Here is a 26,319-nt window from a genome sequence, read left to right on the forward strand (position 1 = left end):
GATGTGTCATCGACCATGTTGTACTAGGTAGAATTAAAGAAGGTAGAGCAATTTGAACCCTAAACCCGCAAATGTCCAATTCTCCATCGCCGATGCTCAAAGATTCATTGAGTCGAGGGACTTTGGACCCTGATAGTGACCGGATTAATGGCACCTGAAAGCATGGTGAGAGCCGCATAAGTTGAAAATTTTGAAGAAATTGAATGGTGCATACACTATGATTAATATATTCAATACTTGTTTGATGGAGTATCTTTGATGTCCAAACTTCTGCCTTGTGCTGAATATGTCTCAATTAAAGTAAAACACTCGAGATATTCTTTTTTTGTAGGGGAAAGCGACATTTGGGCCCTTTTCCTCTTAGTTTCCTTCATGAAATTGCTTTCTACACAAATCCTAACTATGTGCTGGAAGAGTAATCTTCGCTCTGGTTGATAAGTAGCTGTTATGTGGCGAGAGTCAACAGTATTTGAAGATTGAAGAACACTATGACAAATGTCAAAATGATGTAGTTTGTGCTTTAATTGATTGTTAGTGTTAAAACGTTGTTGGTTGAGTCGTTTTAGTTGAAGTATGTGGAGTATACAACTTCACCTGGTGTCGTTTTAATCTTTTGTTGTTTGTTTTTTGAAAACTTTAAGTGGTGTCGTTTTGTTCTAGTTTAGTGAAAGGCCCAACAGCTATGCTTGTTGAAGCCATTACTCAAGCACAGGCACCGATGCATGAATTTTTGTGCTTGGCTGAGTTGTTTGAGAATTTAGTTTTCCAAGACTCGTAGTCTGTTATTGTTGAGAGTATAAAAGATTCAATAAAAGGTATAACCGTTTTTGTTGAGGGAAAATTTGAATTGATTTTTTGCTTCATTTTTGGGTTTTCTCTAGATTTACTCTCTCTGTTTTCTTGAGTTCTTGATATTCAAAGTTCTTCGCTATGCTTTAATTTATTTGCAGGCGGAAGTCTTTTGCTAATTGACAAGAAAAAATCAAACTTGAGACCTTATTATTGAGGGCACTGCTTCCACCATTTGTAGCTAGGCAAAAGTAAACATCATTTCGTAGGAAATATTTAAAATTTTTTTTAGGTGTTTCACAATAGGAAAGCACAAGGTGTATGCCCTTGAATACTAATTTTTATTATTTTTTAGTAAATAAATAAGTTTCTATATTAATTATTATTTTACATATATTATGTTTTAATAGATCTTTATTTATTTTATCTCATATAAGATATAATCATAAATGTATTATTTGATGATATTGTAGAAGAGTTATGTTAATAATTGATGAACCATTAAGCAATAAATTATTCCTTATTTACCAAATTTGTTTTAGACTATAAATGTAACAAAATGTTTAAAGTTTACACTGTTATATCTCTATAAAAAAATAGAATGTTTTAATCCCATCATTGAAATTGTGGCTTTAAAGCAAACAAGTAGATGTATGAAATACATATATTAACAGAATACAAGTAAAGAGTACCATATAAATTTATTACTTTTAATAATTAAACAGTAGCTTAGCTCTATACAATTCACTAATTGTTTTTAAGCTTGAGCAGTCAATATATTTTATTTAGTATCTATGTGATGATGGATTATGTATACCCTAGTAAGTTGGATTATGTATGTACTAAATTAATATACTGAATGCTTAACAAAGGATCACCATTCTCTATTCAGAAAAAATATTCAAATGATTTTCACAACTTAAGAAATTTGGCTAGTGTGCTTTCTAAAATTCTTTTAGATTATATTATTTAACTAATATTGTATAATAAATATTTTTGAATGAAATATTTTTTAAAGTTTAATGAGAATGAAAATCATGAATGGATGTTACATGGGGTGGATATGACTACAAAAATTATTTGTTCATAAACTTTATGAGGAATATGGTATGACAAGGGAATTGATTAGTAAAGATCGTAATGAAAGAAAATTTATAAATAATTTTTGTCCACAAAAGTAAGTTGTAATGTGTTGATGGATATAATTACAATTAGTGAGTAAATAAGATTTTTTTAATTAATTTAAAAAACTAACATTAACTTAAATTAAATTAGAAAAGTTTAAATAAAATATGAGTTATGAACTTGAAATATTTTGTCGAAAAAAATTAAATTAAATTTTCATCAGACTTTCCTTGAAAATTTTCAACGAAAAATTTTTAACGAAATTTTTTGTATCGGGAAAAATCAGTTTTCTTGGAGTGTTTGATGACATGAACTTGAATTTATAGTTGTAAATAGATCTATAAAGATTCATGCATACTCTTCTTTTACGATTTTCTACATATTTTGTATGAATAGGTAAAGATTGTTACTTAAACAGTTATTTGTATTATTTAGTAACAAAATTCAAAATCCTAGAAAAAGAAGAAGCGATAATACTTTTAGAAGCCAGACATTTGAACTGTTTGTGAAATAAGTTTGTTTCTTATTTTATAAATTTTTCGTGATAGGTTCTCGGTTTTTGTCATTAATAATAATAATAATAATAATAATAATAATAATTTTGGTTATCAAATTAAAAATTAATATTGGGTATCATTGAAACTATCAGTAGATTGCATAAAGAAATAAGGATTTCTTTCATGGAACTAGTATGTGGCCTAGTCCGTTGTCCGTGTCTTCACGTACTTCGTTGCTCACATTTCAAAAATACCAGTTCTTTTTGCGTAGTATATGAAACCCTATAGGCTACACCAGCTCTTGTATAGTGAAGGTTCTTCCTTGCAGCAGATAGAAAAAGGAATGAGTAGCTTTTTAAGCAAAGAGAAAGACGCAAAAAGCTCTGGTAGTCGGCCCACATGGACAGTTTGCTCGGAAAATGTGCAGGGAAATTACTGAGAGTGGAGCATGAAGGTAGCTAGCTAGCTCAAAGTTTCGTGGAGTCTTTAACTGGAAGCAAAGTTTTTCGTCACTTTTGGTAGTGTTTTCTTTACCTGTTTTTTCCCCTTGCACTATACATACTAACGTATATGGAGAGGAAAAGCTGCTTAACTTTCTAAACTATGCTCGTATGAGGACTTGTTCTGCCATTCAAAATTAAGGCCATTTCCAAACACTCAAGCTTAGCTAGTGATCCAAACTCTAGTTGTTGTGGTTTTTTGCTACAAACTCTTTGCATGCAGGAGATCATGCAAATATGTCTTTTAACTTGTTCCAAAGTTGCACAAAATTGGTTTTGAAATATATATATATATATAATGAAAATTTGCTGGGGACCCAAGCATTTGGACTGCATATCAAATTCCTGCTTCAGTTTATCCAACGCCTGCATATTCTAAACAATTTTTGAATTGACCAAAAAATTTTAGTGAAAAAAAAAAGGTCAAAGAAGCTCCTCGCTTATATTTCCTTTATAAAGATTATAAAAACAAATTCTCCACTTAAAACAATGGCAGACAGTCCAAGCAGGTGGTAAGGAATGGAATCCAATTCAACCAGCTAAAAGTTTGAAATGCAATGCTAGACAATGTGAACTATAAGACTTTGAAATCAATCCCATTAGATAAGTTAGTAATAAATTTAGGTAACTATTGTCTGGGGTGATGATGGGGTCAAGAGGTGAATGATTTCCACTTGAGCATGTTGGAGAAAAAGCGTCCTCATCCTGCCAAAAGCGTGGCATGCCAATGTGACTACATTTTCATTCACCAGGCTAATCCAATGAAATCTATAGAGAGACAAAAGAAGAGAGAGCATCACTGGACCTTCTCTCTCAACTCTCAATCACCCTCCCCTTCGTCTCAGTAATGGCCCACCTCAACTAACCAATTCCATACAAACTTTTACAACTGGAAGAAACAAGATATTCTAAACTGTGTTTAGAAGATCAGTTGCACTCAAAACATAATCCCACAAATATAAATGATAATCACTCCATTGCCATAATTATGAAAGGAAACAAAAAGAAAAAGGGGTAATTTTCTAGATGATTTTATCCACATCCCTTACGATAAAGAAATGGACAAAAAGATAATAAAAAACATGGAAACAGGTTATAAATTGTGTATTGGCCTCTTCCCTCTTGGTCTTGGGTTTAATAATATTGTAAAGGCAGGACAAAGGGCGGGCCCCATTTTCATAAACAGAAAGTGTAAAACTGTTAGATACAAGGGAAGGGATGGGATTAGGTCAAAAAATCGCCTTTAGAATTCGAAGTGTCTTTCTCTTCTTTCCCCATGCGCTCTTTTTCACTTAAATGAAATGCTTCTTCTTTTTTAGCCTTTCTTTGCGCGCACTATTAAATTGGAGTGCACATGAGAATCAGGCAGCGACTGTGGTCTGTTGGCTACCCATTCCTAGACTATGCTTTTCTTGTTGGGGGGTGCATAGCTTATACATTTTAGTTGGGAATTGGAACGGGCTGAAGGCATACATAGGGTACAGTGCGTGCTGAGTGGCATACGTACTCAGCGCGGAAGAGACTTTGTGGCTGGTGGATTATGAGTGAGAGAGAGAGAGAGAGAGGGAGGGGCGGGGGGGGGGGGGGGGAGGGCTTGAAATAAAGAAAGGCTAGGCCTAGGCCCAGGCTAAGGCTAGCCAAATGATTTCTTATTTTGCAACTCTACATTAGAGAAATGACAAAATTATATTCCCTTCTGCTATGGTTATGGACTTATTGTTGTAACAAAGTGGATATCTCATTTACATGACGGACTCCTTCCACAGTAATTACGCAGAGGCAACGGAGCATGTTTAGCGGCTTTTCTTTTACTATTTATTAGACTTGATAATTTATGTTAATGTGTCATAAATGTATTAGATATAATTAGATACAAAACACGTTAAAGTTATACACGAATACGATATGTTTAATATTTATATCTTAAATTTAAAATACGTACACATATATATTTAATACACGTGTAACACGATACGACACGATTAACACGTTTATTAAACGTGTTAATATAAGACACGACACAATTAACACGTTTATTAAACATGTCAATACAAGACACGACACGATTAATGACACGTTTAACACGTTTAACCCGTTTAACACGATTAAATAAAAATATTTATAATTAAATATAATTTTATTATTTAAATTTAAAATCTATAATTATAAAAATAATTATAACAAAACAAAAATAATAATAATAACATCAAATATAATAAAAATTAATATAAATAACATACATAAAATTTATTATCATATAATATAATAAAATACATCATTAACAATTTAACATCAAACCTTAAAACACTAATAATATTAAAAATCATTCATAATTTTCAATCATAATTAAAAACACATCATTAACCACATCATCAACCATGAACAAATCAAAATCGAAAATTCGTTCTCCAATGTCACATCATTTGGGTGTCACAAAACCTAATAATAAAATAAAAATAATATATTAATAAAATTAAATCAATATAGAAAAAGTTAAATAAAATGTCAAAGTTAATTCAAAGCATACCTTTTCATTGATGATTAATCGACATCAACAGTAGTAGAGCATTCGACTGATGACATTTCTTCCTTACTAATTTCTAAATTTATGACATCCATGGTAAGACTGTTCATATCTGTTTCTACATATGCTACAATATAAAAAAATATTTATTAAAAATAATTAAATAAATCAAACTTACTCTAATCATGCATTTAAACAGAAAAAACATAGTCAAAAATAAATAAAAGAATATATTACCAGTTTCCCCAAATAGCCAATCCTTACAAATTGCCTCCACAACATATGGTTTAAGTGAGCTTCAATATTGATCAAGAACTTTACCGCCAACACTAAAAGCAAACTCGGAAGCCACTGTCGATACAGGAATGGCCAATATATCTCGAGTCATTGCAGAAACCTCAAGATGACGAAACTGATTTGTCTTCCAAAATTGTAAAATATCCAATTCAATTGTCGTTTCAACCGTTTGTTCATCCAAATATTGCTCCAATTGAGATTTGTTCTTCGCAGTCCCAAACTCACGTTGAAAATTATCAAACTCCTAATTAATAAAAACAAAACAATTAATAAATATTAAAATAAGAAACAACAATAGAAAATTAAATTCAATAACAAATAATACTTCAAAAATAAAAAGAATTACCTTCAAGAACTCGTTTTTTCCCTTGTGCACATTTTTCTCATCAAAAGGTATGTCATTTAAAGCAAATAGAGTATTAGAAACCTTGACAGCATATTCATCATAAAGAGAAAATAAATGATCTTGAACCTTTTTAAATTCAGCTGAATCACTCCCATAAAACTTTGCGTAACTCCATTCCACAAATTGAATCTTGTACCGATAATCAAATATCACAGCTATAGCTAAAATCAAACTAATTTCAGACCAATACTTCTCAAACTTAAAAAACATTTGAGTAGCCATATTTTTCAAATACACATCATCTCCACTCATATGTTCTTCCAAGGTCATGCGTGCCATGAATATCGAAGGAAAGTACAAGTCGGTTGTGGGATACTTTGTTTCAGAAAATACACAAGTAATCTCATAAAATACACTTAAGAACTTGCTAAGTTTCTCAATTCTATCCCACTTATTTCTAGATGGAGAATGCTTGAAATTTGAATCACTAATTTCCAAATAAGAAAAGGCCAAGCGAAAATAAAGTGCACTCTCAAGCATGGGAAATGTAGAGTTCCACCAAGTTGGCACATCTTGTTTTAAGCTTCTTTTTGCATTCAAATTCACTAGGCTCACACACTCTAAAAACTTTTGTTTTCTCCCTTGAGAACCTTTCACATACTTAATACTTTCCCTTACTTTTTGGATCGCACTATCAACTTCTTTCAAACCATCTTGCACAATCAAATTAAGTATATGAGCACAACATCTTATATGAAAAAACTTGCCTCCTCCTAAAAGTTGCTTTCTCATATTCAATTGCACTTTCAACAAATCAACAAAAGTATCATTTGCAGAAGCATTATCCAATGTTATTGAAAACAATTTACTTTCAATTCCCCATTCAACTAACAATGCATAAATCTTTTCACTCAAAGTAACACCACTGTGTGGAGGTGGCATAAAGGAAAAATTCAAGATTCTTTTCTATAGAACCCAATTTTTGTTAACAAAATGAGCAGTAAGACACATATATCCATCAGTAACAACAGAAGTCCACAAATCAAAAGTCAAACAAATCCTCCCAGGTGATTCTTGAAGCAAGGATTGTATCTTACATTTTTCTCTTTTATGCATCTTAATTATATCAGCTTTAACAGTGTTCCTAGAGATCAGAACAACATCTTCACGCAAATAAGACAACATAGACTTAGTGCCAATATACTCCACAAATGATAAAGGTAAATTATGCATCACAATTGCAGCTACCACTAATTCACGAAACTTTTCAAGATCAAACTTTGAAGACCTCATTAGCATTGAATTATGTTCTTTAGAAAATATCATTTGACCTATATCACGTGTGTCTTTCCTAACACAATTATCATTATGACGTTTCAAATTACCTGTCCCATACTTGCTTTCATAATTCAAAATATACCCACAGAGCTTGCACTTGACTTTTGATTTTCCATCACTTGAGTTCTTTTCTAGCAAACGTTCAAAGAATGTCCAAAGCTTTGAAGTTAACTTTCGATTTTTGGATTGGCATGGTTTCTTTTCATCTGTTGCTCCCAATTGCTCAATCTGTAGACAATCATCAGATTCCTCCAGAAAATGAACATTTGATTCAAAAGAAACATTGATATTGTTAGATTCCATCTGCAACCATCAACAACATAAATAACATCAAAAACTTTCATAAGTCGCATTCTAACTGCAAAGCCAAAATTGTTTAACCATGCAGAGACAATGAGTGCTGACAAGATAAAGGAAAAAGCAGTTCATAAATGATCAACAGGTTATATCCTAGAAGTGGTTTTCCCTCAGTACATACAAGATGCCATTTCAGACTTTACAAACCAAAGATACTGGTTCTACAATGGCAAGCATCTGGATTTAGTTAAAATCGGGATGCTTGACACAACTCTTAAGACACTGAAAAATGATGCAAGCACTATGCATTATTGCAGATATCACTTGTGCTAGAGGAAATATGAACAATAACCTTATTGTTTTCTCTCCTTTTTGGTTTTCAAATCTTCAGGCAATAAATGTTGGGAAACCAAATTTATACATACACAAGGAATAACAGCCGGAACAAAGATGTGACTTAATGGGGGAAGCCATTGTAAAGGGGTGGAGAGAAAGACCAATCATAGACAGTAAAAATAAAAAGGAAGCTCACTTTTACAGAGCTAATAGAGGATATGGTCGCAAATCAAGCACAGTGACATGATACAATTCACCTAGTCTGGGTCCAATTTGCTTAAGATCAATTTCAAATAAACTACTTAGTGCTTACCTCTGCTTCAGTGAAAATGGAAAAAGCTGTTGAGGAAACCCACTCAACAGTCAACACTCCAAGTCCCAATCTAAATTTGCTGAAGTGAAAGGGGAAAAAGAAATTGAAGAAGAGAAGAAAGATTTGGTGAAGAAGAAAGATCTGGTGATTTGGTGGTCTGGTGGTGCCGTCGTGCCGTGGTCTGGTGGTCTGGCGGTGCTGTGGTGCTGTGGTTTGGTGGTCGGGTGGTAATGGCTTCCTGTGCGCAATGCAGTAGCCGTGCGTGAGGGCTGAGGGCTGATGGCTGAGGCAATCCAAAATAAAAACAAAGGTAAAAAATTAGGGTCAATCGGTTAAAAGATGTATAATTACCTTAATATTTTTTATAAAATTAAAAAAACTTTTTAAAATAATTTATATAAAATTAAAATAATCTTTAACTATTAATACTTAATAGGTTAATAAATGTGTTACGTGTACACGTTTAAACACACATAACACAATTAAGTAAACGTGTTTTAAACGTTTTTGTTGTGTCTGACACGTTAAGACACGAAATACGTTAAGGGTAAACTCATAATCTGTTTAACTCGTATCTTCTTGTATCGTGTTAACGTGTCGTGTTCAAAATTACCAAGTCTACTATTTACTACTATTTATATGCTATTAAATCAAATATTATCATTTCATTAATAAATAAATTTAAAAGATTGAAATTTTCATGAATAAATGCGCACCATTTTAAATATATTTTTATTTTTAAAATTTTTTTTATCTTTACATATTTATGAAATAATACTCTATTGAATAAATAATTATAATCATAATAATAAAAAAATATAATATTTCATTGACAACATACTAAATATAAGCCTGGAAGTATCGGTGTGACAAGCATCAAACCATATTTGATGAAGGCAACTAGTACAAGTTATGATCCACCAGGGCCAGACTGTTAAAAGGCCAAACCACAGCCGTGTTAGTGCTGAATAGACCTTGCCACTGCCACCGCAATGGCAACCACTTATATTCTGGTGCATGCACCTACATCAAATGATTTTCATTTTATTTTTTATAGCAGAATGTCAAATTCTCATAGGCATACCAACTCCGCTAGTAATGGCAACTATCGCACATTGGCAGCCACATCCAACTACCATAAGACTCTTTGCATTACAAAATTGAATCTCCCGTTTTTATGGGCGATCAAACACACATGCTACAGTGGAATTCTACCTTTTTACTAATTTATATGGTGAAGCAATTCCAGAACTCTCATATCCAGCATAGCTGTGCTCATTTGGAGGAAAACTCAGCATAAAAACAAATACAAATATAAAGAATAAAATACACATCTATTTCACCACTGCCTCCCTCAAGAACTCTTTCAACTACTATTTAGCAAATTTCTTTGAAGTGGAATTGTCCTGATCAATTTCTTTGCGAGATGCTTCCCACAGTCGATGTTCAATTCCCAATTTCCGAAGCTCCATCAGTCCTTCCTCAACTAAACAAGTAGAAACACGAAATTAAGTGTTTACTTGCATGAAGCTTGGGCTCACTCATAACATATGCAAGTAAACAAGCAACATGCTTTAAATTCAAATTTTTGTTAAGCCAACAAGGAAACAAAATGCTTAGAGGGTGGGAAATAGTGCAACAATACTTCCATGTGAAGAAATTAATTCTTATTGTAAACTTAAAATTACCATCAACAGCATCATGTGAACTTGGTGAATGCCCACTACGGCTGATCCAAAATTTAAGTCGCTCTTTGGCTGTATCGTCCTCTATGCCATGGGCTTTGGCTCTTCTCCAAAAATATGTAAGCCATGCCTACACAATATGTTGTATACATGGTCAGCAACATAATACTCTTATATACCTATTTCTGTGCATCAAACAAGACATACAAAAAACTAAAGGACAAATATTACTGTACAATATACTGCCGCATAACCAAGAATTATTTAACTGGGAGACTAATTCATTCAGAGAACACATTAGAATCCAATATTAAGCTCAGCAGTATGCCAACAGGTCTAGCTAAAGGAACCCAAGGCCTGTCTTTATAGGTTGGTGAGAAAAACAAAAGAGACAAGAATATGGAAATTGCAAAATTACATAGCAGATTCAATCCATTTTGCCAACAAATATGAAGTCTGATTTCAGCACACTAAAAGTACATGTTATTTCTTGATATTTATAATCAGAGACAGAAGTTAATAACCAGTTGGGTCAGAATAAGTTAGTGCCACTCAGCAGTCCAAAATAATTTTTAACAGGATTAATTACAGAATGAAATGCTAGCAAGCACCCTTGAGATAAAAATACAGATAACAAAGAGAGAACAGGCTTACCTCTTTGAAGAGAACATCCTCAGACTCCTCTGGACTTAATTCTGCAAGAAAGCATGCATTCCCGTGACCACAAGGAATTCATAATGCTATTAATCATCAAAGTCCAAGACAAAGAAAGCTGGTTACATCAAGATGATATGAAACAATGATAAAACCGAGAGAGAAGTTCACATTCCTCCTTTCTATCAATGGTTCTGTGTACCACCTCTCTCTCTCTCTCCCTCCCCTTAAGGGCACCCTAAACTGCAGGGCTTTAAGCTTTGTTAAATCATAACTCTTTCAAATGCTGACAATCAGAATTTGTCTACTAAGACAGACAAAACCATAAAAAGCTGTTCAATCCACTTCCCATGGGGAAAAATGGATAAATAAATACTCAATATTGGCCAGGATATTTGCAGCACAAAGGTATATAGCATTAGATAGACCAAGGGTATAACTTCACCACTGGGAGAGAAAGACAACATTTGCATGAGCAGGTAGGACCTACAAGAGCTCACCTACTATTTGAAGCAAATCAACTGAACAAGACTATATCTATTATTTGGAATCATCTTCAATTGTTTTCATTTTCTGAGCAGCACAGGTTCTTAACAACATCTTTTATTCAGTGCCATAGTTATTTTCCTTCATTTGGCATACAAACAAACAGAAAAAAAAAAAAAAACAGAACAGAACAGCAAATAAATAAATAAATATGACTTACCAAATGCCTCCATAAACTTTGGATCACGTGGTGATTTGATATCTGAAAAACAGGACAGTAAAAGTTCAGTCAGATCAGTTGAGACAGCTTTAGAGATGGTCATCAGTGGCTAAAACATGCATTATATTACCAAAAATCAATAAAATCAGCTTGTGTTGGAAAAGCAGAAACCATAAGATCAAAGAAATCGAACAATAAGAAAAGCCATCAGAAGATTAAGCAAACATGTTACAAGTGTAACATACTTGTAACATGGAGCATACCTGACAATGAGAGTCTAACAGAATTTGCTCTTCTCTGTTGTGCCAATGCATGCACAATAGCCTCTTCAACCTTCAAAACACAACCAGAAATTTATTAAAGCAGTGGAATGAACATAGCACCAACATTTTTTTTCTTGAAGAGCGGGCACCTTCAAGGATGCAAGCTCCTTCAAACCCATTTCAACTGAAAGCATACTCTCAATATTTCCTTCTCCAGTCAGGTCATTTAAGTCCTCAACAAGTTTGCTCCTCTTTTCATTCTCATCATCACCTGCACGACGTTGTATATAGTCCCAAAACATGATAAATCTGTATGATATGATATGCAAAAGATGCTGCTATGTAAATCTAGTTAACAAGAAGTACAACTTTCGAGCAAAGATGAATATTGGCTATTAACCACAAAGCATACTAGCCTTTTTCTGAAAACTCCTCTTTAGCTTTTTGTCCAGCAGAAACAACCACCTCAAAAGGAAGAGGTGCTAATGATGACCAATATTCGTACTTTGACAATGCAATATCTGCACAGATACCTATAAAGCACAAAAAATAATATGTGAAATACTATGGCCTCAGCGATGCATAAACTTTATATTATCTACCTTTAGAATATATTACCACACTCTCAACCTTTCAAAAGTTGGACATGGGGCAGGATGAAGTAAATAAAAAAGATTCATAGTAGTTCATCCATGCCCTTCAAAATAACAGCCCCATTATCCAACAAGATAAGTCAAAAGAACAAAAATTGGAAAGGGAATGGTGCATTTCACTCAACATAATAAATGTTAAACATAAGATATCCAGTAGTTACCATATCTTGCAGCTAAGCCCCAGTAGCGAGCAAGCCAACACCTCTTAAGGACAACTTCTTCCTGAAATTCAGTTACATTAAGGGATCGATCTTCTCATGACAAATGATAGAGTGCTTGCATCTTGCAACAATATAAAGCACAAACCATCTCTTTCTGAGTCAGTATCATTCTTTGAGTCATTGAACGAAGGGCTTTTACTTCAGATTCAGCTCCATGAAGCTGCCTTATAACGGCTGTCACCTCATCTTTAGCATTCTAATTCAAGCAAAATAAATATATACATAAAGCATAAGGGAATACTGCATAGTAACAGCAAAAATTATTTCATTAATTTAGAAAGATAAAAGATTATGATAAAGGATTATACTGTACACCCAAGGGGTTACTTATTGATATACTTACCTCAACTTCAGATCTAAGAGACAAAATCTCCGTGTCTACAACATCTTTAGTTTGCTTTGCATCCTTAAGTGCAGCCTGTTAAGAGAAAAGAAAAGGAAATGAGATGATTCCTTTGTTTTTCTTTCCTTGAAGCTAAAATTGAAGAAAAAATTATGGAATCTCCTATTATCAGATGGAAACTGTCAAGTTTATCACAATAGTTGAGCCTCAAAATTTAACTCATTTTGCAGTCTAACAACAAGGCTGAGTTTGCTTAGCTCAAATCAACTTTAAACAAGAGGGAAAAAAAACTGAAATAGAGCTGTTAAGCCTAGAATTAATTATTTACTATATTGCAAACAGAGTAGATTTCCCAATTTCCAATTACCTCTCTTTGACGCAATGCAGCCTCTTTTCTGCAGATGGTAACACAAGATGTCACAAAAAAGTAAATAAATAAATCTAAAAAGGGGATAGAAAAAGGTATGCGTTAAGATTCTTAGAACTACAACCCACCTGCTTAGCAGTTTGGCTTCCAAAGATACACCTTCTCCAAGAGCAGCAACCTAAAAACTCAGAAATGACAGCAAAGTCAAATCACATTTGATATAATGATGGTTACTAAAAAGCATAAAAAATAAATACAAATATATAATAAGTCAACAATAAAGGCAAAGCTTTAAAATGTATAACCCAATCTAATATTATCAATACATAAAAAACCACTAGGAGAGTCAAGAAGTTACTTATGCAAGCAATGGAAAATGTTACAAAGAACCTTTGAAGTACACACACGCACACAAAAAGGAAAGTAAGATAAAACCCCAAAAAGAGCCTGAAAAATCTTATTGGTTCCTGAAGAACCACAAAGAGAGATTCCTCACACCAATTGCTTTATAGTATCAGAAAAACCAATCAATTACTTGTTTCTCAAGCTCTCTAACTCTAGCCTCCACATCTTTGCATTGTTCTTCCTCATGTCTGAGCTGCACGGTACATTCAACAATCATTAAACTGCAATCAAATGATAGAAGGTCCCATGATAGCTACCTGTTAAATTGACAGAGAAAGAACAAGAATTGCACACCTTGTCAAGGACATTCTCGTTTTCTTCTTGCAGCATATCAAGCTGCATAATGAACAATTATCAGTTTTGCAGATTGCCAGTTAAGAATTCATTTACTTCTTTCAAATAACAGAACACTAATGTGTATGCAAATTAGGCGTGATTAGCATACTTCATCACGGAGTGCAGAAGCCTCATGCTGATCTCCAGTATCTTTTGAGTTAAACCCAATGTCGGATGCGAATCTGCATTCATGGATGTTTACACTGTTCATTTGCTACATCAATAACCCAAAAGAACCTGCCTCAAGAACTAGTAATTTATATACAAACTTACACACATGTAAGAAAATGTCCTGGCTGTCTTAATGGGTAGGGAAAAAAAAAGGTGTTGCTTTCAAAGCAGGAATTTAATATTAAAGCTTAACCAGGAACCAAAGATAAAATAGTTCAGGATTCGCATTGTCAGATTTTGAAATTCTATATATGCAAGCAAAAAGACCATGAAAATGAAACAAGTAAAAATTATAAAATTACACGTCGTACAAGTTGGTATTTTATATTTTGATTGATCATCCAGAGAATGGTATCGTAGAAGAAGAAAACTCATTTAATTACTGTATTTTGTACCTTTTCTCTAGTTGCTGGTTTTTTGGAGGCTCTGAAGGTAGAGATACAGCAGTCCTCAGTGATGTTTTACTGGGTGGCGGTACAGGTGGTGCCACACGAAGAGAAACTGGTGACCTTCCAGCTGATGTTGATCGAACCGTCGGTGCTTCCTCTAAGAAGTTACGTGCTAACTAGTTTCAAAGTATCAGATATTCCAGTTAGCCTTCCTTATACACTACCAAAGTACACATAAATCGTACACATATCTAATTTCAAGTTTATAAAAAACCATAAAGCATTCCTAAAATGAGCAATAATCCGCGCTATTATCCCGCATTTATTAACATCTAATATAATTTCTTAACCGCCCAAATTTTCAATTAAAAACCAAATCCAAACTTAGAAGAAATTACGTAACAACAGAATTTAAGACACAAAGGTCAAATCCGATCTCATCGCAAACAAAAAGCAAACCACTAAAGTCACCATAACAAAAAAAAAAAAAAAAGTAAAGTTCAGCAATAGAGTAAATTTACCGCAGGTGAAGGAGATCTGCCGATCCTCGTAGAGTTCATAGCAGCTTTATTTCCAGCACCACCAGTGGTTGCTGTGGCGTTAACGTTCCTAGACAAAGCAAGAGGAGGAGGAGCACTATAACGGAACCCTAGATCGTCGCCGTCATTTTCGTCGTCGTCGTCGTCGGTGGTCTGCGAAGCCATGACCTGAGCCAGCCGCTGAGCAGCGGCTTTCGCGGCGAAGTTCTGCGTCCGCTTGATACTGGAAATGCCTGTGGCGGAGGAAGAACGTGAGTGGTGGGGTTGGTGACGTGCCGGCGACAATGTGGGCGAGTCAACAGCAGCGCCGGTGCTCCCCGACCCCGAGTCGCTACTCCATCGGCGCGTGTAGACCGGGCTCTCGGTTGGCCTCCGGTCCATGAAACCGAAGTAACTAAATCTTGAGTTAATTTAATTCTTTTTAGTTACAAGATAGAAAGGGGAATGCGGAAGCCTAGATGTTCGTAGAGGAGAGTAGGACACAAGATAACTATGCTTTGAGAGACAGTCGGCGAAATTTTTGTTTTGCTCTTTTTTTTTTTGTTTTGGTTTTTTCTTTTTAATATCTGTGTTCGGTCGTGTGAGATTGTGAATTGTGAGGACCGTGGAACGGAACGGGGAATTATTTTATGAATAGAAGTTGTTTTCATAAAAGTTTGTTAATTTTTATTTTAAACCATCTCATGTATTCACAATTTTGATATGCATGCGAAATATGTTTTTTTTTCTATTTTTGTTTTTTTTAACACATGTCATGATTTCATTGGATCGTTACAAATATCCAACTATAATTGACGTTTGGGTATTCCATCATCTTGTGGGGCAAACATAAGAAAATAATGGAGCATATGGTATTGTAGGATTTGGTTGAGTTCTTGCATGTGTTTGTTATGGAGCGATGGGCACTTGGTTAATGCTGGAAAGAAATATAATAGTATTGCACTGCGCCTCACAAACTTTGACCCTCTTCCTATGGTGGCACACCCCAAAAAAAAAACACAATTCTGCCTCTTAACAGAAGTCAGACATCAACAACCACTGAACAGAAATGCAGAAGAAATTAACGACTGAGTGCATTACATATATGGCTTTTAAATCCAGGAGAAACCAGCCTTATTTCATTTCATAAACCTTCCAACGAATAGTCTCTTCAGTCTTGAAAATTGAGATCGACTTTTCTTGGGAAGTTTATGGCTTACCAGGGAGCTCTTGCTCTTCACACCCCTGATTTCATGCTCCTGCACCATATTCATCTTGGAACTGAGGTCTCTAATGGTTTCTCTCTTCTCATCATTTCTCCTTATTAACTCAGCCTGGTGACTTAAATTATCCTCTACAAGTTCCGACACCTTGAACCTTAGTTCATTCCATAGTTTCTCATCCTCTAACATAGCCGCTCGAGAATCATCGCTTGTATTTCGCCGGAATCCAATGCCAGCGATTTTCATTTTCTCTTGATTTTCATAGTCGCTTCCATCATCTGGTTTCATCTTCGTGTTCTTGCATGAGTCGGCTGGTATGTTCTCATCATCGGATTCGGTCTCGTGATCAGGATCTTCAGCAGTACTGGATTTGGAATGGAAATTAGATTGTCCACTCAATTCCTTACCTTCAAGACGTTCAACATAGTTTTGTAGCCCATGGACTTGGTTGACGGAGCTTGTCAAAGACAATACTGACCTTGGATGAGAATCCCGTTTGACTTCTGATCTCAGCTGGTCATACTTGTCAGCTAACGAGCGGTAGGATTTGTGCAAGTCTTCGACCATATGGATGAGCTCAGGTCTCTTTTCGTAGTACATTTCAGCCCTCTTAGCTAATGAATCTCCATCATCTTGCACGATAATGCTAAGAATTGCATTTATCTTCCTATCCAAATCTGCAATCAATTCACAAACATTACAATACGTAACTAACAAGGTTCAGCGTTAGGAACAATGCCATGCCATGAATAAAATTGTTCTAGGGTAATATAAAAAGTATACAAGAAGGTGTGACCACATTGTGAAATTTTAGGTATTACCCTTGGATGCAGTGGCATTGATGGATTCCATGGAATCGCCACTCACAACTGTGTACACCGGAGGCACAAATAAAAGCAAGAAAAAACTACGGAAAAAAGTGGTAAAGAACCCCACAAAATTGAAGAGAAATTGATTTCCAATGCGTATCACAAAAGCAAAGTTTTATTTTATTTTGCCTTGAAGGAATATTATTGAGCTTGTGTCTCCTTGAAGCAAATGCAATATCCATGACCGCTGGACTCGTTAACAGCAATGGGCCCAAGACGAACTGTTTCCTATTAATTTTGTCCCGCTTAACAAAGAAACTCCAGTTTAGTATATCAATCCTCAGACATCCAACTACATCAAAGGATTGATTCAGATGCACAACACAAGATCAACACCGTAATTTCGGAAACAAAGAAACAAACAAAAGGAAGGGGAAAAGAGACCGGAAGCCATATACAAAAAGATTGAATATTGGAGTGCTCTGGATGGAGACTCGAGAGTACCTGCAAGACAAGTTTGAAGCCATTGAGATTGCTGACGGAGAACTTGGCTGTCCACCCAAGAAGAAAAGGCACCAGCCTGGTCTTCTCTCTGTTCTTTATCCATACACAGCAAATTAAATGATCCACCGGAATAGGCTTGCGAAATCAAAGGAATAGGAATAGTGGGGATGAGAACCCCTTTAATAGTTTTTGGAGTACTACTTAAGGACGAACTCTATTTCCACTCAGAGTCTCCATTATCTAGTCTGTTACCAATTGATTACCAAATTTTTTTCGAATACCATAAGAGCAAACTGATAAAACGTTGCCTAACCGGAAAATTAATTCATTCCCATTTACTTTTTTCATGAAATTAATTTTATTAAAGTCGATTTGCCACTGTATACCTATTGTAACCCAAATTTGAACTCGTAAGTCCAATTCAATAGGTTCAACCAATAAGATGAAATTATTATTAAAAATATAAGTTTGATATATTAAATAAAATCAATATTTAAGAATAATATGTATTTGACTCAATGATATGATTATTAATAAAAACTAGAAGGTATAGTTCAAAATCCAACACTTAATTTTTTTTTGAAAGGTTAAATAATAAAATAAATAGTTAAATTGGTTCAATACCCTTTTGGTTCGATCTAACTCGGTTCAGCTGGAGTGTCGATAAGCTCTTAACTGATCCCATATTTATTTGGCTGAAATGAGCTTATCGGATTGAGTAGGCCAACGACTCTCAAATCATTCTACAATGCACAACGGTGATTGTATCTAGAAATATGAGTCAATTAAAAGGAATCCAATCCTTTGACTTTAGGGGTTAATTTTTGTTATTTTCTCACTGCCTTTCAAATCTAGTGTTTGTTTAAAATACATAAAAAAAAATTATTTAACAAAAACTAAAAGTGGTAAATGGATGGGTCTCATTCACACATAAAGATAACAAAATATAGAAAAGTTTGGTAGAACAAGTTTTGTGTTGGTCAAAACCAATTCACAGGCATGCACTGGTGCTAATCTATTAATCCAACATTTGTTATTCTTCATTTTAACTAATGTTCAATATCCTAAAAAATATAGAAATTATACTGGCATTCCTTTTTGGTATATCGTGAAATTCATGCCACACAAATATGTAATTTTAGTAAGAAATAACTGCTTACATCTGTTGGCTCTTGCTACATGAACTAAGTACCTTTTAAAACAGAAAAAAAAAAAAAAAATCTCTACGCAAGTTTTCCAGATTAAATTTGATCCTCATATGCCATTAAATTATTAAATAAAAAGATCCATCTTCCATCTGTATAACATCTATGGGCATCTTTGCAAGGATAATGAGTTCTTGCAACAAAAAGTCAGTTGGGAAGCTGGAAAAAACCTGCTAGTCATTTCATCCTAATTAACAAAAACATTTTTATGTATTTTTTTCCGTTGTTATTTTCTCTATCTGTTGGCTTAAAAACATCTTCCGTTGGAATGTCACAACGTGTCTGGCAAGGCCATGCCTAAGCAAAACCCAACATTCCCTTCACGGCAATGCATTGCGTAGTTTACCAATTTCGGTGGTCCTCTCATTATTTTTGTCTCAAATTTCTCCTATTGCCTCCATACGTGGCAGGGCTTCAGCCAAGGGAAATCTTAATTCTCAAGTATCGCCAAGAGTCAGATCCGGTCGTACCCAAACATATTTGATTTCCATGCCCAAGTGACTTTGGTCCATCCTTCTCCTCACTCCTTTTTCATTCTATTTCAATTTGTTAACCTTTCTTCCCGCTCCTCAGAATCATTATCTTCTCAAAAGTACAAATACAGCCTTCGGTTTTTGGATTCTGACACTGACAGATTATGGACTACCAAAATCAGCATCACAGCTGACAACAATATTACAAAACAATCCAAAGCAATCCACAATTCTAGTGTTTGTGAAGTAAGACCGAGTGGACCTAATTCCCACCCCCAATGACTTCAGGTAAGGTAGCTGTGAGAAATAGATGCTCAATGCCGCATCAATCACAGAGCCACTCAGATTGCGCAATCCCAACCTCTTTGCCACCATCCTCTCTTGGGCAGATTAGCAGCAATAGCAAACCAACCCTTACTTTCCATTCGGAGCATCTTGGCTTTCATGGCTTTTTTAGCACACTCACTTTCTATTGATGACTGCCTATATATTCAATGCAGTTCGTTGAGTCCATTTCCCGGCACTTTCTTTTCTTGTTTTAATTGTATTTCATTTTACACAATCACCATTTGGCAATTTTATTATTGCTGCAAGAGGTGAGCTTTAATGAAACCCGCCCGATTCACCATGGTCAACCAGCTCTTTCACTAACTCTTCTTTTCAATGGTAAAAACCCAACAGTACGAGGAAAATTCTGAAGCTCCGGGGGTACAAACCATCTTTCTGTGCACTCATCAAACCGGTCAATGGAACTCATTTCCAGCAGGTTGGCAATTGAAGGGAACGCTGCAATTGCCAACCAAAAAGACTGGATACTGTGTTGAGTGAGAATCATGCAGAGCACTCCACCCTAACGTCAACCTACCCCAAAATTGACCACATGGTTCCGTCTCCCACTTTCAAGTTGAGTCTTGATTTTAACAGGTCTTAGTTTTACCAGGAATGATTAGGGAGGTGATTATTTATGGTTTAATGGCAAAGTCAACCTCATTGGCCCTCCGATAAAGCAATGCTGATGCTTCCACCCTGTAATTTTTTAGGAGGGGCAGAAAAGGAGAAAGAGAAAGCATGTTAAGTCTAACCCGCTAAAAATTGCCAGCATACAATTAACTGACAAGTATAGACAATCTCACCAGCCGGGGTGGACAACAAATTTTCCAGTAGATAGAGCCCAATTCACCTGTTCAAAACAATACCATGAATTAAACCACAAGAGACTTGATTTAGGATACAAGATCAGGTAAACTACTCACCATTCTATCATCATTAAATCCACAATAAGATACACGTTTCTTAATTAGATAAGTAAGAACTATTCACACATAAATGTTAAGCAGAGAATAAGTATCACTACTAAGCAATTCAGAGAAGGTCGATAAAAAATGTAGTCTTAAACTTTGCCAGAAACAACTATATTTAAACAATTAAATGACTCCAAGAACAGAATTTGTTTGGAAAGCAAGAAATTTCAAGAATCAGTACCTTATCAGTTCCAAGAGAGTTGGCCACCACATGTGTGACATGCTCATCTATCTGATTTGTGCACACAGCTCCAAATTGCTCAGCTGTTTGCCACAATGGGTGTAGGTGAGGATTGGCTTCACCAACAGGAAATACCCTACTAAACACTATGCGACAACCAGCCAAAATCTTCCGTTGCTCTGAGGCTAGGATATTTCTAACATCTACATCATCTAAATTCTGATGTGAAAAGAAATCTTGATGTATTCTCTCAATAACCTATTTGACCAAAAATAGGGGAAAGACATAAATATTAATTTTTCATAAATGATGAGATCAAGCAAAACTGTCATCTCACCGCCAAAGAAGATGCCAACGTCCCATCTTCTGGTCTCTCATCATGGTCAATCTCAAGAAGAGAAGGACCTAGAAGCCCAAATTGGCGTCGACTACAAGGGAAATAAGTATACCTGTAGACCATACGATTAGATGAGCATGGAGATCAAGACAGTGACATGAATCAAAATTTTATAGTATTCAATCAAGGAATGCATACCTCTCTACAACAATCAAGTTAAGCTTATTATGCGGCCAGACTCTGACAGAATCATCAATTATAACCACAGCCGATTCCATACCCAGAACCCCTTCCAGATCCTTACTCCGAGGAACCCTCTCATCACCATCAAAGGGATCTCCGTCGTCACCCCTAGAAATGACACGTCCAGCAAACAAAACCCCTTTTGGATCAAGCACTTTTGCCATCTCCGTGGCATATAGCTTGTTCCCCATTGTGTAAAGATGCAGCTCATACAACTTACTAGCCTGAAATCATGACAGAGAATACAGTGAGTGTTTCACTTAAAACTCAAATCCTAAAAGGAGAGAACTGAAGCGAAGAAAAAAATCATAATGACTCACCTTCTCTAAGAAATTCCAAATTCCAGGTCGCAATTTGGTCCACATTCCCATATGATGAAAGCGGAAAAGATGTCTCTCTGGTTTTTCACGATCCTGTTCCTCTTTCTTTCTCAAGATCTCCTCATGCACCGGGTCTACTTCAATAAACTGAAAAGATGAAAAGTAAATAGTTTAAACAAGCACCTTTACCAGATAAAATTAAAAAAGAAAAGAAAAGAAAGTTAGCACTTCATTTATGAGAACTCACTTTGGCTGAATTAAGAAGTGTATGATCTAGATCCAAAACAAGACAGAGTTTGCGTGCAGAAAACATTTTCTTCTGTTCTTCTATCCTCCTTGCCCTTTCTCTCTGGATAGCTGCCTTTTGCTGGTCATCATATCTTTCGAAAAGATGTTCAACATCTCCCCATGCATTCTGTGAATGAGGACCTGTTGCACCTGCTTCAGGTGCTAAACCAGCCCCAGTCTGCTGATCCTCAGAATTAGAAACTAGTGCTTTCATATCCATGCTGTCAGACTTAATTAGTACTGGTTGGGGGACTAAATTGTGGGACACTGGTGACAGACTAGTCAATGCTTGTGACACAGACACAATACCAGCAATATTTTTAAGATTATTAGTGAATTGTTGAGTGATATCTGGTGGTGGAACAAGCTGAGATTGCATCGGTTTTGATTCTGTCTGACTGTCCAGCTTTTGGGCATTCAGATTATCCTTGCTTCCCTGGGTGCTTGAAGTAAGGGCACCATTTGTTTTTAATTGATCAGGTCCCATGCTACCACTCCTTTGAAGTGAATTTCCATGAAGAACACGGCGAGGGTCACGAGGTTTCATGCGAATTTTTCCGGACTCATCCTGAAAAGTTATCAATTATTTAACACCAAGACTAAAAGATGATGAAATAAATATTAATTTTTGAAGATGTTAAAACTAAAAGCAACTTATACAATTTCATTTATCCTCATTTGGGAGAAACAAGGTAATGGCATGGAGATGAGAAACTTGCAGAAGAGGCAGATGCTTAAAGCAAGTATGATTCCCACATTTTTCAAGGTAAACATAATAAAATTAAGTGCTCACCGGAGAAGGAACCTGAAGATTTCCCGCAGGTTTTGACGAAATCCCAGACGAAATTGAAGGAACATTGTTCACAGAAGGGGAGGGAATGACATTTGTGGAGGAAACTACTCCCAGTAATGAATTTGAGCTTGGCTGATGAAATGTACTTTTTACAGGATCGGGGGATTTCTGCTGGGCTTCAGCTCCTAATCTCTGCTGTTGTCCCATCTTAAGTATGTTTATCAGCATGGTTGGATTCACTGCAATATCTTTCAACAAAGCAGGTAACGAAGGGGTACTCGTACTTGTCACTGGCACCTGCTCATTTGTACCAACAGTGATATTAGTTTTACCACTTAGAGTACTTGAACTAGTTACTCCATTATCCATTTTCCTGGAATTGGATTCCAAATTCTCTGCAGTTTGGTTTCTGTTTGTTATCTGAGACCCAATAGCATCAGTGTCCTCTAACCAGCCACCAATTCCAGACACAGTTTGCACATCCCTAGCAACCCCCAAATTTTCCAACTCATTCCTTTGTCTTTTAAGTGCAGGGCTATCCAAAATAGGTTCTTCAACACTCTTTTTCTTTCTTGAATCCATTATTCCTCCAACAGGTGCCACTTTAGATGCATTATGCAAGAGCCGTTCATTGAGATCCAAAGCACTTGCATTAGAGTTGGCAAACCAAAGCCTAGGGTCTCTGCTTTTTGCTAAGGATTTCGACACTATATTAGACACAGAACTCATTGGTGTCGCATTTCTAGTTGTAATCTGTCCCTGCAAGCTGGAACTAGCACTATCAACTAGAGGTGCTGAAGAAACAATTGGATGCCCCAAAATGGGCAGATTTGGTTTAAAGTTACCAATGCTGGAGGAACTAGAAACTTCCCCACCATTATCACCACCCTCATCACCAGATTCTTCAGAAGGGGTTGGGCTTGGAAGTCTATCACTTGAAAAGAAAGAACCTTGACCAAATTTTTGTTGATAGGTAGAAAAGGCTTTGAGGGCATCTGTTTCATAAGGGTGCAATTTATCACCTTCTGCATCATGTGAACCTTTACCTGTCATAAACCCTGATTTAACCATGACATCTCCGCTTGTCAATGGCTTGTTTACAGGCAAACATGGTGTTGTTTCTCGCGTTGGTGAAGGAAGGCTGTCTGCATCATGATCCTTGTGAAGGTCTAGCAGGGGCAGTGAAATCCCTCTATTCCTAAAATTAGGTACTCCTGGCTTTAAAGTTTCTGTTAATGCATTTGGCTTATTATTAATTACAAACTTGGCAGATGAAGGCAACTTATTTGTGACAGTCAAATCATGACAAATATTTTCAGGTAAAGCATCAGGATCCTTCTTGTTAACTCCGTCTACAACCTTCATATCCTTCTCTGTATCAATTGCTCTAGCAGGGGAATTCAGAGAGATCAACATGACATCAATCTGTAAAAACAGACACCATCTTTAAGTTTCCATGAATACAAAACAATCTTCCTAAGCTAACAGTTCCTAAACAAACAAGTCAAGAACCACACCTCTTTCATCTTGTCAGGAGGGAACAGAGAGGGATCATGACCCTTTACAATGGAAAGTAACCTGTTCCCAAATGCAAAACAAAGGTATAACTAATTGAACTGATTTCATGAAAAATTTGAACAAAGAAAAGCCATTAAAATCAAATAAAACCTTGATAAAATGGCCACATTCTGTTCCTTTGAATTACAGTTCAGAGCAACAAATGCCTACAATGAAAACGAAATCAGACTCTAATATTTACAACCAGCATTTTACAATGAATTAACCAAGTATTTCATATAACTGTCAGGTAAACAACTATTCAAAAATAACTCCTGGATGGCTTACAGAATTAATTGCTCCAAACGCCAGTTGAATAAGGGCATCCTTCGCGGGAACACTGCATTCCAATATCAAAGCTCGCAAGCTCTCCAGAGCATTCTGCAGTCTGGAACAAACTCCCTCGAATGATCTACAAACAGAAGAAAAAGGGAAAAAAAGATCAACTCAACAAAGCCATCTAACTCACTAAGCTCCAATATAGGCAATTTTTTCAATGCAATATTCGTACTTCTCTGCTTCAATCACAGTAACCCCTTCCAGTACTCCCCGAATCAAGTTAGCACGCTTCTCCAGCTCATCCGAGTTACCAACATTACCATCCTCACTACTCAAAACCTTTTCTTTAGGCTCCGAATCTAAATCAATCTCCCCCTCTTCCAACTCCCCTTCTTCCTTGTCTAGATTCACAACCTTGTCCTCCTCCATTTCATCCTCACTATCATCATCAATCACAACTTTAACAGCTAAATTTCCACTACTACCCTTCTCCTCTTTGCTATTTACAGAAGCCACCGAAGACGACGGCGACGATCGCTTGGAGTTCTTGTTCTCGTCTTGTTGTGGTTGTTCAAAATCCTTAACAAAAATCTCATTCAGAGGTTTATTCTGAACTGCTTGTGCCCAAGCAAAATTATACAAACCCGAAGCATACCCTCGAATAACCGACGGGTACTTGCACAGATCCTGCATCGTCCAAACTCTTGAATTCGAATTCGCTTCTCCTCCTTTCGACGACTTCGATTCCTTCAAAATCTTAACATCTTGCTTGTTAAAATCTTCCTCACTGATCTCCTCTATTGAGGCTGAATCCGAAATTTCACCTTCTTCAACATCCTCCACTTTAGTTTCATCTTTTCCCATCTCAACTAGGGTTTCCTCGTTTTTCTTTAATTTACTCCACTCGATCCAATTAGATCCAACAACATACATGTATTTACACCAAAATATTTTAGAAAAACAAGCAATCGATCCAAATCTAAGCTCTTAACGCAAAAAAAAAAATATTTACGAAATTTTCTTCACTAGATCACCAATTGGATTAGAGTGAATAATTAACCCGATAAATTAAGATCTGTAACCAATTTAAACTGGAAATTCTTATTTTCAAGATTTGAACTCAGATCTGCTCGATTTTTGAGGATTTTAAGACGGTGGCGACAAATATTGCTTTCGTAAGATCGAAGTTGAGGTGAGAGGAAAGATGGAAATTGGGAAGAGAAAAATAAAATTTAAAAATAAAATTAAATAGAACAACTTGAAAATATAGAGAGAGAAAGAGCGAGGAAAGAAAGAGGCGCAAGGGAAGGAGAGTTATAAGGTGATGGAGAATCTAGGACACGCTAGAGTTTTGAATCTGGACCGCACACGTCAGAGATCCAGAAACAAAAGGTGTGCTTTGGTGAGCGTAGTGTGATGTAACTAGGAATAGCTCGTGGAGATGAGAGCGATGAGTCAAATGGGTTTTGGGTCGGTTTCTCAAGATCCAGATCCTTTTCAGCTTATTAAATGTTGCATGATATGAAATATAATTTGAAAAAAAAATTAAGAAAAAAATATTTAAAGAATAAAGAGGTTTTTATTTGAATGCACATTTACAAATAAAGTGAAAGACTTATTTATAAGTTAATAATTTTTTAATCTTAATTTTAATTCAATTCAATTTATATTCAAATTTAGATATATAATCAAATTTAAAAGTTCAAATCAGATTATGTTTCTAGTGTCTGATA

General features: G+C 35.6%; 5 protein-coding genes across 7 annotated transcripts; all 5 read right to left on the reverse strand.

Moving 5' to 3' along the window:
- Positions 1-5,196: 5,196 nt before the first annotated feature.
- LOC18608857 (zinc finger BED domain-containing protein RICESLEEPER 2-like) lies at positions 5,197-8,656 on the reverse strand. 2 transcript variants are annotated; one of them, XM_018114517.2, is made up of 5 exons: positions 8,363-8,656; positions 6,079-7,644; positions 5,673-5,976; positions 5,439-5,562; positions 5,197-5,350 (listed from the first exon to the last, which is right to left on the reverse strand). In XM_018114517.2, the coding sequence occupies exons 2-3, from the start codon at positions 7,018-7,020 to the stop codon at positions 5,734-5,736; spliced, it is 1,185 nt and encodes a 394-aa protein (XP_017970006.1). In that variant the 5' UTR covers positions 7,021-7,644; positions 8,363-8,656; the 3' UTR covers positions 5,197-5,350; positions 5,439-5,562; positions 5,673-5,733. The 2 variants fall into 2 exon arrangements, with proteins under 2 accessions (XP_017970006.1, XP_017970004.1); XM_018114515.2 differs by having other exon boundaries at positions 6,079-7,719.
- Positions 7,045-7,950, reverse strand: LOC108660646 (zinc finger BED domain-containing protein DAYSLEEPER-like). Its single transcript, XM_018114899.1, has 2 exons — positions 7,921-7,950; positions 7,045-7,719 (listed from the first exon to the last, which is right to left on the reverse strand). The coding sequence occupies exons 1-2, from the start codon at positions 7,948-7,950 to the stop codon at positions 7,045-7,047; spliced, it is 705 nt and encodes a 234-aa protein (XP_017970388.1).
- Positions 8,657-9,386: 730 nt separating the features above from the next.
- Positions 9,387-15,724, reverse strand: LOC18608858 (myosin). The gene is made up of 17 exons (XM_007043760.3): positions 15,077-15,724; positions 14,562-14,731; positions 14,105-14,177; positions 13,954-13,995; positions 13,790-13,852; positions 13,383-13,432; positions 13,255-13,282; positions 12,888-12,962; positions 12,630-12,740; positions 12,485-12,545; positions 12,087-12,203; positions 11,820-11,941; positions 11,671-11,740; positions 11,408-11,449; positions 10,702-10,742; positions 10,051-10,177; positions 9,387-9,848 (listed from the first exon to the last, which is right to left on the reverse strand). The coding sequence occupies exons 1-17, from the start codon at positions 15,473-15,475 to the stop codon at positions 9,736-9,738; spliced, it is 1,704 nt and encodes a 567-aa protein (XP_007043822.2). The 5' UTR covers positions 15,476-15,724; the 3' UTR covers positions 9,387-9,735.
- Positions 15,725-15,978: 254 nt separating this feature from the next.
- Positions 15,979-17,760, reverse strand: LOC18608859 (uncharacterized). 2 transcript variants are annotated; one of them, XM_088803881.1, is made up of 2 exons: positions 17,610-17,760; positions 15,979-16,973 (listed from the first exon to the last, which is right to left on the reverse strand). In XM_088803881.1, the coding sequence occupies exons 1-2, from the start codon at positions 17,710-17,712 to the stop codon at positions 16,213-16,215; spliced, it is 864 nt and encodes a 287-aa protein (XP_088660007.1). In that variant the 5' UTR covers positions 17,713-17,760; the 3' UTR covers positions 15,979-16,212. The 2 variants fall into 2 exon arrangements, with proteins under 2 accessions (XP_088660007.1, XP_017970633.1); XM_018115144.2 differs by lacking the exon at positions 17,610-17,760 and adding an exon at positions 17,118-17,198.
- Positions 17,761-19,328: 1,568 nt separating this feature from the next.
- On the reverse strand, positions 19,329-25,869 carry CPL3 (C-terminal domain phosphatase-like 3). Its single transcript, XM_007043768.3, has 12 exons — positions 24,819-25,869; positions 24,596-24,719; positions 24,419-24,474; positions 24,268-24,328; positions 22,751-24,175; positions 21,917-22,525; positions 21,670-21,816; positions 21,305-21,573; positions 21,107-21,218; positions 20,770-21,027; positions 20,421-20,467; positions 19,329-20,313 (listed from the first exon to the last, which is right to left on the reverse strand). Exons 1-12 carry the CDS (start codon positions 25,517-25,519, stop codon positions 20,250-20,252), a joined length of 3,873 nt encoding a protein of 1,290 aa, XP_007043830.2. The 5' UTR covers positions 25,520-25,869; the 3' UTR covers positions 19,329-20,249.
- Between the last annotated feature and the right edge of the window lie 450 nt (positions 25,870-26,319).

This window comes from Theobroma cacao, chromosome 2, assembly GCF_053813885.1.
Source record: "Theobroma cacao isolate CCN51 chromosome 2, ASM5381388v1, whole genome shotgun sequence".
NCBI classification, from domain to species: Eukaryota; Viridiplantae; Streptophyta; class Magnoliopsida; order Malvales; family Malvaceae; genus Theobroma; species Theobroma cacao.

Coding starts and splice junctions, on each gene's coding strand:
- LOC18608858 (XM_007043760.3), bottom strand. CDS start 15,475: ATGGACCGGAGGCCAACCGAGAGCCCGGTCTACACGCGCCGATGGAGT. Junction 13,853..13,953: donor ACGAGAATGTCCTTGACAAG/GTGTGCAATTCT, acceptor TGTACCGTGCAG/CTCAGACATGAGGAAGAACA. Junction 10,178..10,701: donor AGGATGTTCTCTTCAAAGAG/GTAAGCCTGTTC, acceptor CATATTGTGTAG/GCATGGCTTACATATTTTTG.
- LOC108660646 (XM_018114899.1), bottom strand. CDS start 7,950: ATGCTTGCCATTGTAGAACCAGTATCTTTG. Junction 7,720..7,920: donor TTGTAGAACCAGTATCTTTG/GTTTGTAAAGTC, acceptor TGATGGTTGCAG/ATGGAATCTAACAATATCAA.
- LOC18608859 (XM_088803881.1), bottom strand. CDS start 17,712: ATGGATAAAGAACAGAGAGAAGACCAGGCTGGTGCCTTTTCTTCTTGG. Junction 16,974..17,609: donor GCTTCAAACTTGTCTTGCAG/GTACTCTCGAGT, acceptor AATTGATTGCAG/ATTTGGATAGGAAGATAAAT.
- CPL3 (XM_007043768.3), bottom strand. CDS start 25,519: ATGTATGTTGTTGGATCTAATTGGATCGAGTGGAGTAAATTAAAGAAA. Junction 22,526..22,750: donor ATCTTCAGGTTCCTTCTCCG/GTGAGCACTTAA, acceptor ATAACTTTTCAG/GATGAGTCCGGAAAAATTCG. Junction 21,817..21,916: donor CACTTCTTAATTCAGCCAAA/GTGAGTTCTCAT, acceptor TCATCTTTTCAG/TTTATTGAAGTAGACCCGGT.
- LOC18608857 (XM_018114517.2), bottom strand. CDS start 7,020: ATGCCACCTCCACACAGTGGTGTTACTTTGAGTGAAAAGATTTATGCA. Junction 5,977..6,078: donor GAAAAAACGAGTTCTTGAAG/GTAATTCTTTTT, acceptor TTTATTAATTAG/GAGTTTGATAATTTTCAACG.